Source organism: Muscardinus avellanarius, assembly GCF_963383645.1.
Source record: "Muscardinus avellanarius genome assembly, chromosome: 7".
Taxonomy (NCBI): domain Eukaryota; kingdom Metazoa; phylum Chordata; class Mammalia; order Rodentia; family Gliridae; genus Muscardinus; species Muscardinus avellanarius.
In genome coordinates, this window is record NC_137793.1 from 385,310 (window position 1) to 399,069 (window position 13,760).

The window sequence follows — 13,760 nt, forward strand, 5'->3', positions numbered from 1 at the left end:
AGTAGGAAACAATTGGCCAGATAAAAGAAATTGCTGTTACCATTTAATCTGTGCTAGCTATTTCTGAATTGTTCTGCTCAGAATTCTTTTTTTTTCAGTCCTGGAGACTGAACCCAGGGGCATTGTACCTCTGAGCTATACCCCCAGCCCCATTTTTTTAGTCTTTTTTATTTTTGAAACAGTCTCACTGAGTTGTGAAGGGCCTCACTAAGTAGCTGAGGCTGTCCACAAACTGCGATCCTCTGATCTCAGCCTCCCGAATGCTGGGATTACAAGCATGCACCACCATGCCTGGCTTGAAATTCTTTTTAAGAGTACATCTCAATATAAAAGGGTCTGCAGTTGCCGGGCGTGGTGGCGCACGCTTGTAATCCCCGCGCTTGGGAGGCGGAAACAGGAGGATCGCGCAGGTTCGAAGCCAGCCGCGTGCGCTGGCTTAGGAGACCCTGTTTCCAAAATGAAAATATAAAAAAATAGGTCTGGGAGTGTAGCCCGGAGGTAGAAGGGCTTCCAGGAACCCCAGTACCACCAAAAAAAAAAAAAAAAAAAAGGGTCTGCAACACCTTCCTTAATGGCTTAGGAATGATTGGCTTAGGAAAGAGGGAACGCAGGTGATACAGGAGATTTTTCCAGGTGTTTGAAGGACTTCTGAAGATAGGAATAGCTAGTGTCTGCTGAGTGCCTGCCACGGCATTCTGCCTGCAGGGATGTTCACACAAGTTGTGTTAGTACACGCAGCAGCCTGATGTTAACTAGCCAGTGCATACAGAGACCTTGCTCCCCACAGTCCTTGACCTTGGGGACATCCCAGGGAAGCAGAGCTCCACTCCATTGAGGAAGGGACTTTCTAGGACATGAGGTACTTTGAAAACTGGTAAGCTCACCAAGACCTGGTTATTCACACAGAAGCTCCAGGCTGGATGGCCCGAGGACGGGCCTCTTTGGGAACCTGGGTTTCGAAGGCAGGATTCCGCCTTTTCTAAGGTCCCCCACACTGAGAGATGCACGGTGCGCTGGGACACAGCACTCCCACATCCAGAACCACAGCAGGGCTCGCTCGCATCCCCGCGCTGTGTCCTCCCCGAGGCCACCTGTCCTGTACTTTGGTGCTTATCAGTACTAACCATGAGCTTCTGAGTTGATTTCACAAGCCATTGATAAATAGGATATGTAAAAATTGTGTCCTACAGTTTGAGAAACACTGGCCTAAAGAATTTTAAGTTTTTCTCAACCAAATATTCATTGCTGATACTAGCGCCCATCTTGGTTTCCATTCCTCTGCGAGGGCCACACGGTGATCCAGCAGGTCTAGGTCGTCCTCTGCGTGAGAGTGCGCTGAGTAACGAATCCTGCCGCTTCTCTCAGCACTGGCCGCTCTGCTGGTGAGACGTTGAGACACAGTGGAGCGAGCTTCAGCTCAGGCTGTAGCAGAGCACTGGAGCTCACACCCAGTGCGTGGCCAGCTCCACGAGAGCCCTTCGAGGACTCCAGACAGCGGTCAAAGAAAACCAAGTTGGTGTCGAGAAACATCACTGCGAGAAGGGTACTGGCGGTGCCGCCTCCCGTCAGGCTTCTCTCTTATCCTTGGCAATGGCCTCCTCTGTTTTTCTTCCAAAGTAGCTTTGGCTAATTAAGTTTAATGTTATGGCTAATATCAGTTAATAGTTTCTTAGCGGGGGAGCCAGGCATGGTGGTGCGCACCTGTAACCCAGCACATGTGAGGTTGAGATGGGAAGATCACAGGTTTGAACTTCTGTGAGACCAACCTGAGCAACCTCATGCGACTTGTTTCAAAATAAAAAGTGGCTGGGACATAGCTCAGAAACAGAATGCCTGAGTCCAAGTGCCAGCACCAAGAGTAAATAAGTAAGTAAATATCTTAAAAGGGTAGAAAGTAAATTTAGATATTTTAATTCAGAGTCCTATTTAATACCCAGTTTTTCTGGGAAAATATAAAGACAGTGGGGTATCTTAAATATCAGCTACAAGCCAGATGTGGTGGTACACACCTCTAATCCCAGTACTTGGGAGGCTGAGACAAAAAGATTGCAGGTTCAGAGCCAGCCTTAGCACCTTAGTGAGGCTCTCAATAACTTAGCCAGACCTGTTTCCAAATAAAAAATAGAAAGGGCTAGGGTGTAGCTTAGAGTTAGACTGCCCCTAGGTTCAGTCCTCAGCACCACAAAAATAAATAAATGAATATGAATAAATTGTAATGAATACTAAAGCATAGGGCTTTGTATACAGTTGTGAATATCCTTCATACCAGAACTTTTTCCAAAAAAAGTTGAAAATCTCTCTTTCTCTTGTCATGGGAATACTGGGGATTGAACCCAAAGGCATTCTACCTCCAAGCTATAACCCAGCCAGTTCTTTTATTTACCACTTAAAACAGGGTCTCACTCAGTTGCTGAAAGTCTCACTGTCTGCTGAAGCTATTCTCAACCAGTGACCCTCTGGTACTTAGCACTGGCTCATCTGAATGGCGCCATCAGGGGCCTGGCCCTCCCTTGCAGGCGTGTAAAGGGATGAAGGCGCAGGAACAGAAGGGAAGGACAGAGAGCACCGTGCACACAGCCCGGGGACAGTGGGTCTTGTACCGAGGACCGTGAGAGGGCCCACGCCACACAGATGAGGCGCCAGGCAAAGAGAAGAGAGCGGGTCCAGGGAGTTGAGTGCCAGGAGCTGGTGGTCAAGGCCGCGACCGGCCACACAACTCGGACTTTATTCTTATAAACAGGAGTGGTGTCTAAGATTTTTCAGTAGAAAGACAACTGGCAGAGTGAGAAGTTCTTATCAACACCTTCAGCCAGAGCCGGGTGTGGTGGGCATGTTTGTAATCCCCGCGCTTGGGAGGCTGAGACAGGAGGATCTCACAGGTTCAAAGCCAGCCTCAGCTACTTAGTGAGGCTCTCAGCAACTTAGTAAGACCCTGTTTCCAAATAAAAGTATAAGATAGGTCTGGGAGTGTAACCCGGAGGTAGAAAAGGCCCTGGGTTTTTTTGGTGGTACTGGGGTTCCTGGAAGCCCTTCTACCTCCGGGCTTCACTCCCAGACCTATTTTTACATTTTTATTTGGAAACAGGGTCTCCTAAGCCAGCGTGCGCGGCTGGCTTCGAACCTGCGCGATCCTCCTGTCTCTGCCTCCCAAGCGTGGGGATTAAAAGTGTGCGCCAGGCCGGGCGTGGTGGCGCACGCTTGTAATCCCCGCGCTTGGGAGGCGGAGACAGGAGGATCGCGCAGGTTCGAAGTCAGCCATGCTGGCTTAAGAGACCCTGTTTCCAAAAAAAAAAAAAAAAAATAGGTCTGGGAGTGTATCCCAGAGGTAGAAGGGCTTCCAGGAACCCCAGTACCACCAAAAAAAAAAAAAAAAAAAAAAAGTGTGCGCCACCACGCCCGGCTCCACCCCCCAGTTCTACCAAAAAAAAAAAAAAAAAAAGACCATGAGCCAGGCGTGGTGGCGCACGCCTGTAGTCCTAGTAAAAGGGACCCTGAGACAGGAGCATTGCAGATTCAAGGACAGCCTCAGCAAGTAGTGAAACTCCCATCAACCTAGCAGGACCCTGTTTCAAAGTAAACATTTAAAAATAAAGCTGGCGGCTGAGTGTGGTAGCACACACTTGTTCTCCCAGTGCTTTAGAAGCTGAGACAGAATAGTGCAGGTTTGCAGCCAGCCTCAGTTACTTAGTGAGGCCCTTCACAATTTAATGAGACCTTGTTTCAAAATAAATAATAAATGCTGGCTCTGTGGTGGTGCACTGTGGTGGTGCACATGTGTAATCTCAGCATTTGGGAAGCTGAGACAGAAGGATCGTGGTTTGCGGCCAGCCTCAGCTACTTAGTGAGGCCCTCTGCAACTTAGTGAGGCCCTGTTTCAAAATAAAGAATAAAAAATATACCTGGGGGCGTCACTTGGAGGTAGAATTCCCCTACTCCTGGGTTTGATCCCCAGTCTCACAACACACACACACACACACACACACACACACACACACACGCACATACTTGTGCATGAGACCTGATGTGGGAACCATGGGACGGAAGAGAACGGGCAAGGAAAGGCAGCGTGCATCTGGGGTAGTGCGAAAGCCTTCGCAGAAGACTTCAGGCTCCTCTGCACCTGGTAGAGGGGCAGAAATACACGTACCAGCTGTGCCCACAGTCTGTGGAGCTCCTAGAAGAGTCGTGCCCTTCCCTACAAGTCTCTGCTCTCTAACTCTTCATTCAGTACAGTGATGACATTCTTGTCTGGGGTAACGAAGAGCATACATAATAAAGATTCTAACACACTCAGCATGCAGCACATGTGTTTAACCCAGGAGAAGTTGTAAATTATATGGTAATTGTCTCTACATATTAAAAATGATGCTTCTGCATTTGAGAGGCTGAGACTGGAGGATCGAGGTTCACAGCCAGCCTCAGCTACTTAGTGAGGTCCTTTGCAACTCAGTCAGACCCTGTTTCAAAATAAAGAATAAAAAATAGGGCAGGGGGTGTAGCTTGGAGGTAGAATGCCCCTGGGTTCCATTCCCCAGACCCGAGAAAAAAAAAAAATGATGATGCTTTTAAGATAGACACATTGGCACACACTAGTAATCCCAGTACTGGGGAGACTGAGACAGGAGAATCTCCAGTTTGAGGCTAGCTTCAGCAACTTAGTAAGACCGTTTCAAATCAAAGAATAAAAGGGCCTGGAATCCAGCTCAGTGGTAGACTGCCTGGGTTCGACCCCCAGTACCAAAGACAAGGGTGCTGCCAGCCCGTTCTCTCCTGCGCTCCTCCAGGGTGTCGGGACACTACAGCCCAAGAGCCGCCTGGCTATGCACGTGGAGCTGCTGGTCCCAGGCAGACGCGGTGGCCTGCTGCCCTACCAAAGGGAGCGGAAGCCGGCGCGGTGGCCCAGGCCACCTGCTCAGGGCGGCTTCTCTGTTGTCATGAAGCACGGACAGCTACCCTTGCACTAATTCATGGCCTCTTTTTCCTTTTATTCTGTAGGGTAGAATGGTTTTGAAGAAGAAAAAAACTGCTTTCTGACTGATTGCCTCGAAGGGAAAAAGAACCTATTTTTGTGCATCATTTACCAATCATGCCACACAGCGTTTATTTTTAGTACATTTTATTTTTTCATAAAATTGCTAATGCCAAAGCTTTGTATTAAAAGGAATAAATAATGAAATAAAAAAGACTGTGCTTCTGAGCATTATTTCGATGTGTGTTTCGAAGGCTGGTCTGTTCGTTTGTGTGAGTTAGAGAAGCAGGACTTCCCATCGCTCCCCGCGGGGCACAGGGACGCTGCTGTGTTGGCGTCCCGTGGTGGCTCCGCGGTGCCACGGCACCCTGCCTGGCGACGCTCCCGCGGGCTCCGTGGCCACCTCTGCCTCGTCAGCACTCCAGCTCTGCTCCAGAGCGGCAGGCTTGTAAGTGTGCCGTTCCCCGCAGCTTGCAGAGTGCTCTGCACATAGTACGTGCTCGGTGGATGTACGCACACTCGTTAGCAATAAGTTATATATGCCTGGCATGTTCTTTTTTTTTTTTTTAGTTTATATAGTATTTTGAATAGGATTAGAGCAATTTTTACATGTGTAAATGAAATGATTTATTGGTGTGGAAAATGTTGAAATTTAATGTTGTGTGCTTGTTGGGTGATCAGTATTTATAAACTTTAAGACTAAATTCTCAACCTGAGATGAAGGACATATTCTTGTTTATATTGAAAACGTACTTCTATGCATAACCTGTTCCTTTTGGATAATCACAGCAGTCATACGCAAGTTGGTAGACCACTGAGGGCTTTGTTCTGTGTTTTGGGGAGGTGGTGGTAGTGGTGGTGCTAGGGATGGGACCCGGGAGTGTTCTGCCTCCAAGCTACACCCCTAGCTCTGCTTTATTTTTTCTTTGAGACAGGGTCTCACTGAGGTGCTCAGAGTCTTCTAAGTAGCTGAGATTTGGCCACAACCCTGTGCTCCTCCTGTCTCAGCCTCTCAAGTACCGGGATTACAAGTATGCACCACCACACCTGGCTTTTTTCTTTTCTTTATTGAACTATAATTCACTTGCCATAAAATTTGCCTTTTTAAGTATGTGATTCAGCTGGGCGTGGTGGCACAGGCTTGTAATCCCAGTACTTGGGAATCTGAGACAGTAGGATTGCAGGTTCAAGGCCAGCCTCGCTACTTAGGCCCTCTGCAACTTAGTGAGACCCTGTTTCAAAAATAATATAAAATAGAGCTGGGGGGTATAGCTCAGAGGCAGAATGCCCCTGGGTTCAATCCCCAGTACTACAAAACAAAAATACAAATGAATAAAGTATGTAATTAAAAGCTACTATGTATTTACCAATTCTGGACATTTTATATAAGTAGAATCCTATAATATGTGTAGCCTTTTATATCTGACTTAATGTATTCAAAATTCATTCACGTAGTAACGTGTCAAAATACTTCATTTCTTTTCTTTTCTTTTCTTTTTTTTTTTTTTGGTGGTACTGGGGGTGGAACCCAGAGGCTTTCTACCTCCGGGCTGCACGCCCAGACCTATTTTTTTATATTTTATTTGGAAACAGGGTCTCACTCAGTAGCTGAGGCTGGCTTCGAACCCGCGCGATCCTCCTGTCTCAGCCTCCCAAGCACGGGGATGACAAGCGTGCCCATCGCGCCCGGCTCAATACTTCGTTTCTCTAGAGAGATAATTTTGCGCAGTATTGTTTATCTTGCAGCCTTGCTGAACTTACTCCCTCTGACCTGTCTTGGTGGGTCCCTGTCGATTTGTCTACGTACAGGATCACACCCTCACGCAGTGGGGCAGTGTTCGATCGTCTTTTCCTATCTGGGTGCCATTCCTTTCGCGCGCTTGTGTGACGGTCCCTGGCCGGAAGTTCTGGCAGTGCAAACACGCATCGGCCTCTAGTTATCGTGGGAGAGCTTTCAGTGTGCCACCACTGGTGATGTTAGCGATGGGCTTTGATAGACTGGCGGCTTCGCCACACCGAGAAAGCCACCTTCTCCTGTTAACTTTGTGTTTCTGTCGTAAGAATTTCGGCACTGGATATGTCGCTCCAGGCCAGAGCCTTCCCTAGCACGCACAAGGTCCTGGCTCCAATCCCAGGACCTCCTCCCTGCCCCCATTCTTTTTACTTTGCCAAACGCTTTTTCCATGACTTTTGAGATGATATTTGATTTTATTTGTCCCTTATCTTTTTTCCTTTTAATTATGGTACCAGGAACTGCACCCAGGGCTGTTCTACGTCTGAGCTGCAGCCCCAGCCCTTTTTTATTTTGAAGTGGGATCTCACTAAGTTGCTGACGGTCTCATTTAGTTGCTGAGGCCGGCCTCCAACCTACAGTCCTCCTGACTCAGTCTCCTAGGTACTGGGAACATGTCAAGTATGAGAATCCCCAAATAGAGTGACTGGAATTCCCACTGGGTAGAGTAAAATCTGTGCAGCCCTGGAACACTGCCGAAACTTGAAGATATCCATGTCCAGAGACCCAGCCTCCACCCTAGTGTCACCCAAGAAAACTACTACGCACTTGTGTACAAGATACAGATGAGAATATGGTTAGCAGCAGCATCATGGTAGATCCCTGAATGGACACCATGCAAAGGCTGCCCATCAGTAAAAGATTAGAAGCCAGGCGTGGTGGGCACACTTGTGATCCTAGCACTTGGGAGGGTGAGACAGGAGGATCGTGGTTCACAGATAGCCCTTGGCAACTCAGTGAGACCCTGTTTCTAAATAAAGAATAAAAAAAGTGCTGAGGGTGTACCTCTGAGGTAGAATGCCCCTGGGTTCCGTCCCCAGTACTGCAAATATATATATACACACACACACACACACACACACACACACACACACACAATAAAGATTAGACCAACTGTGTGTGGTCATGCAGGGAAACACCACACACCAGTGCAGATGGAGGGCTGTCACTGTCCTTCATGACGCGTGAATGTCACAGCATGTGTTGTTGGGAACACCTAGGCAAGAGCAGGCGCTTTGCAGTGATACAGTGACAGGAGACACAGCCTCACCTGGTGGGAGGGCGCTTCTGGTCTCCCTGGAGGGAGGGTGTGGGGTGGCTGCCGGGCTTTGTTTCTTGATCCAGGGTGATTACATGAGGGTGCTCTTTTTGTGGGAATTCGTTGAACTGTGTACCTTTTTTTTCTTTTTTTGTGGTACTGGGAATGGAACCCAGGGGCATTCTGCCTCTGAACTACAGCCCCAGCCCGATTTTTTATTCTGTATTTTGAAACAGGGTCTAATAAATAAATAGGCAAAAGTTTCAAACAAAACCCTCTACAAACAAAGGCATGCCATTGGCTGAAACTCAAGGCGCTCAGCACCATTCGTACCCTGAGAGTGCGAGTCGGAATCACGGAGAGACGCGCTACCTCTGCTGTGGTGGTGAGATGCGCCGTAGCGGGTGTAGGTGAGGTGCCAGCACCGCGGCCGGTCGGGGTGCAGGGGAAAGTGCCCGGCAGTTTCCTAACAAGCTAAGTGTGCACCTCCCGGCCACTCCACTTCCAGGATTCACCCAAGAGACACGAGCGCATACACTCACGCGCACGTGTGCACAGACTTTCATGACAACTTCATCTGTCAGGTCCAGAGTCTACTATGCAATTCCATTTATATAAAATCCTAGAGAGATGCAAACTCACCTGTTTACATGATGCCAGGAGTGGAGCAGAAAGGAGGTGGGGATTGCTGAGGGGCACCTGGAGACCTGGCAGGAGGGTGATGGAGGTGTTCACCTGGTGACAGACTCGCGTGTGCAGAAAAGCATGACAACACCACAGCGCGAAAAAGGGAATGAGCGTGGCTCAACTCTAAGATGGTAAAAAAATGTAAGCTCGCGTGTGTGCACATGTGTGTGGTGCTGGGGACGGAACCCAGGGCTGTTCTACCTCTGACCTACAAGTCCAGCCCTATTTTATTTTTTACTTTGAAATGGTCTCACTAAGTTACAGAGGCTGGCCACAAGGATCCTGTGATCCTCCTGACTCATCCTCCCAAGTACTGGGAGGATTACAAGTGTGGGCCACCATGCCTGGCTTTGATTTTTTTATATATAATTATCAAAATAGAGTGATGCTGGGGCAGTGAAAAGTCTAGGATGGAGCAGGAGTCAGAAAATAATCATCTTCCATAGCGGGAATGCAATAAAGGCTGAAAACAAAGTTAGGATAAACTTGGGTATGTTATTCAAAGGCATGAAAGGAAATACTACATAAATCAGCCAATGCAGCCCTCTTTCTCCAAGAAAGGAGGACTGAGAATCACTGGTATTAAAAATACATGGAAGCCGTTTTGAACTTAGTGAGTCCCTGTTTCAAAATAAAGAATAAAAAATAGGGCTGGGGGTATAGCTCAGAGACAGAACGCCTCTGGATTCAACCTCTAGTACCAAAGCAAAAGAAAAAAATCACAACTATGAATCCTTCAGTCTGCCCAGCTGACGAGGGCTCTGTTCACCTTTACCCCTGGGGGTCAGCCCCGTTCAGGTGTTCAGAGAGGAAGGACACGTAGGGTGGGGAGGAGGGAGTTATCCATTTGATTGTGTCCCTACAAAGTTTCCATATTTGTCAATGGCATCTTTTCTTTCTTTATTCTTTCTTTCTTTCTTTCTTTCTTTCTTTCTTTCTTTCTTTCATTCATTCATTTATTGGTGGTACTTGGGGTGGAACCAAGGGCTTTCTACCTCCGGGCTATAGTCCAGAACCTATTTTATACTTTATTTGGAAACAGGGTCTCACTAAGTTGCTGAGAGCCTCACTCAGTAGCTGAGGCTGGCTTCAAACCTTCATGATCCTCCTGTCTCAGCTTCCCAAGCGCTGGGATTACAAGCATGCGCCACCACACCCGGCCCTCGAGGCCTCTTTTTTTTTTTTTTTTTTGGTGGTGGTGGTACTGGGGATAGAACCCTTCTCCGGGCTACACTTCTATTTTATATTTTTATTTGGAAATAGGGTCTCTTAAGCCAGTGCGGCTGGCTTCGAACCTGCACGATCCTCCTGTCTCTGCCTCCCAAGCGCGGGGATTTCAAGCGTGTGCCGCCACGCCCAGCTCGAGGCATCTTTTAAAGACCACCAAGTGCCTTTGTTTTGAAGAGGGATGTGTTAAACTTTTTGGGGATCTGGCCATGGGAACATTTGTGATTAAAGTGTGCTTTCAGCCGGGCATGGTGGCACACGCTTGTAATCCCCGTGCTTGGGAGGCAGAGACAGGAGGATCGCACAGGTTCGAAGCCAGCCAAGTGCGCTGGCTTAGGAGACCCTGTTTGCAAATAAAAAAATGTAAAAATAGGTCTGGGAGTGTAGCCCGGAGGTAGAAGGGCTTCCAGGAACCCCAGTACCACTAAAGTGTGCTTTCAGGGCTGGTGGTATATATAGCTCAGTGGTAGGACACACCTAGCACGAACAAGGCCCTGGGTTCAATCCCAGCACCTCAAAAACTGAAATGAAACGACGTGTTTGTGTTGAACAACCGCACTCTTGGACTTTGTGCAGTGAGAGGCTGAATGGAGTGGACACTTGAGGAAGCCGATGTGTCAAAGCGAGTGCGCTCCCCTGAGCTGCGGGCGCTGGGGCGGTGGACACTGACGCTCTCAGTCGGGCACCGGGCTGGAGCGGTGGGCACTGACTCCATCTGGCGCCAGGCCGGGGCGCTGGGCACTGACGCTCTCAGTCGGGCACCAGCCCGGGGCACTGGGCACTGACTCCATCGGGCGCTGGGCACTGACTCCGTCGGGCGCTGGGCACTGACTCCGTCGGGCGCTGAGCCGGGGCGCTGGGCATTGACGCTCTCCGTCGGGCGCCAGGCCGGGGCGCTGGGCACTGATGCTCTCAGTCGGGCACCAGCCCGGGGCACTGGGCACTGACTCCGTCGGGCGCTGGGCACTGACTCCGTCAGGCGCTGAGCCGGGGCGCTGGGCATTGACGCTCTCCGTCGGGCGCTGGGCCGGGGCGCTGGGCCCTGACGCGCTCAGTTGGGCACCAGCCCGGGGCGCTGGGCACTGACTCCGTCAGGCGCTGTGTCGTAAGCCAGCTAGTCCAATGGGGCGCGAGTTTGCTCGCGGTCGAGGGTCTCAGCAAAGATGGGGAAGGATAGAGTGACGTACTACAGATTCTTATCTGTAGTGGTTCTTTCCTAGGAAAATAATCCTATGATCGGCGCTTTTGAAAAAGAACCTGACATGGATCAATGCTTCTTGTGCGATCGAACACTTTATTCTGGACACAAGATTTTTTATATATTCCCCTCTCCCAGTGAATTTCTAGTAAAAAAGAAAAAGTGCAAAACACCCAAGGTACAATAGAGAGATACACATGCAGATTACCAACCCAGGACAAGACAAAAGTAAGGCCTGGGATATCGCAGGTCTTTATGATTGAGATCAGTCCCATTATCTCAGGTGGGTCTTGTGCTTCAATTCAGCCCCCTTTGGCCTTGTAGCTGCAGAGGCTTTTATTTGGCTAAAAGTCACACCCAAAATCACTTGAAGAGTCCGATTTTCTTTAACCCTTGGTTTTCTTTAACCCTTTCGGAGCTTTCATTCCTAGGGCTTAGTCCAATGTATCAACCTCCTTTGACCTGAATGGGGGACAAAGTCCGGAGATTCCAGCTTTCATATAATGATTTAGAGAATTTCGATGAATGTCTGCTGGATTTTGTCTGCAATACTATCCGCTGTCTGAAAACTTAAACAAACTCATGACACAGTTTAGCAGGTAAACACCAAGAAATAACACAAAGTCTTTAGATTTAGTTGTCAGATATATTTCTCTAGCAGCTGAGCATTTTTCCTCAAGCAATAGGCTTATTAGAAGCCTTTTCCTCTTTTAATAATCCATATTCCTATCACTAACCCTCTGCAACTTTCTTTTCTTTTCTGATTACCCTAATTCTCTCTTTCCCATTCGGGACAATCTTAGGATAAGCTCTTCTTCATACAAAAATACTTTCTTATTCTCACCATATTTTCTTTCTTTCACCTTTACACATATATTTTATCTGTCCTTTGTTTTGACATAGCTATTTTTAACCAGGTGGTGTCGCTATAACTCCAGGCATCGCTATTACTAGGTGCAAAAGCCAAAATTTATTGAAGGTCAAAGATAAGGGTGGACTGGAATGCTGCCACTGCATCTACCGGAAAGTTTATTCTTCACAGACTGTTTCTCTCACAGTCCTGATCTTTCACCACCGGAGCAATTTCATGTGGAGAGTTAAAAGAATCATTACTAAAAGAATAATAGTTATGAAAGAATATCTAAGAGTGGAGAATACTTTTGGCCAGAGACCACACCTTCTCTCGGGGCTTATTTCTCACGTTGAGAATGGCCTATGGACTGCATGAATAAGAATGCAGATGCCGAGAGGGCGTGGCTGCAGCTGGTATCCGCAGCGTTGGGCCGGGACGCTGGGCACGACGCTCTCCGTCGGGCGCTGGGCCGGGGCGCTGGGCACTGACGCTCTCTGTCTTCCTTTCAGGTGGGCACTTCTTTCACCGAAACTCCTTGTCCCCGCGGAGCCTGGTATATGAAAGTGAATTCTCCACCATCGAACCACCCTTGGACATGTATGGTGAAAACAAAACCTGACTTTTTTAAGGAAAGGGGCTGTTGGGGTCACTCCTTTTGTGATTTGGTTTACGATCACCTTTCTTATTTTGTATTCTTCTGTCACTGTCCGTTTTGGAAGAAGGATCACGCTTCGGGGCACAGGTTGGGGATCGGGTTGAATTGCAGGGTCCCCCAGGTGAGGCTTTGGTGACAGCGCTGTTGCCCAGTGACCCTGGTGGCACTGAATGCCTGCCCGAAGCTGGCCCCTGAACATGGGCACCCAGCTAGCCTGGCCATTTCCAGAGAGGAGGCGCGGGGCCAGGTGTTGCTGTTGTATTGCAAACGTGTCGCGTGCTATTCTGTGTTGGGGTGACACCGGGTTTTTTACAAGTCCTTTCTGTGACCCTCACTTACAATGCATACCCAGCCTGCGAGTGAAGCTTCTCCCAGTGCGGTGTGAGTGGCGCTCTCGACGTGCCCTCCTTTGCCCTCTGTCTCTTACTCCTTCCTGCTCAAGGGCCTCTTTCTCCAGGGAATGGAGAGAAAGCCTTGCCTGTGATACCTGTTCTGAGACTCTGACCTTCCTGTTTCTGGCCAGGCTGCTACAGGCGATGGAGCAGGGTCTTGTGTGGGGACAGGCAGTCATCTGCTTGGTCCTTTCCAGCGTCTGTGTTACGCATAATGTGAGGTGACAAGTGTTTATATAGGCACTAAATATGGACGGTCCCCAGTCCTGTAGCCTATGAGGCCTCTCCACGAAGTGTGTGGGTGTGGGGAGCGGGCACCAGAGAGCAGGGCGGTCTCTTGGGCACACTGACCTCAGCGCACAGCCAGTGGTTGTCAACGTGCTTTACTGAGAAGACGCATCCACCTTCCTGCTGCTAGATCCCGATGAGGACCCATCCTCCGTCTTCACCCGGCCCATCGTGGTTCCTCTCGCCAGCCTTAGCACCAGCACATGAAGATGACGCGGGACATGGCAGCCAAGTTTAAGAAGAGGGTGCGGCGGCCAGCGTGTAGGGCGCTCAGGGTGACGTCGAGTGAACATGATGAGAAACCCACCAACAGCCCCAGCACAGACCACGATGAGCAGATTTATAAGGCATTCGCCCGTCCTTGCAGCAGGCCGTATCAGTCCGCATCTCCTCGTTCGCACAGGCTAGGTGGCGGCTTGCCTAACAAGCGCCTGGGACAGG

General features: G+C 49.1%; 1 protein-coding gene across 1 annotated transcript in view; it reads left to right on the forward strand.

Annotated features, from left to right (window-relative positions):
- The window catches only part of RNF130 (ring finger protein 130), a gene marked incomplete at both ends in the record, with an annotated part of 111,342 nt that extends 97,816 nt beyond the window's left edge, over positions 1–13,526 (forward strand). The window contains 2 exons of the mRNA XM_080699345.1: positions 12,494–12,537; positions 13,450–13,526. Of these exons, the coding sequence (XP_080555471.1) occupies positions 12,494–12,537; positions 13,450–13,526 (121 nt within the window). The remainder of the gene's footprint in view (positions 1–12,493; positions 12,538–13,449) is intronic.
- Between the last annotated feature and the right edge of the window lie 234 nt (positions 13,527–13,760).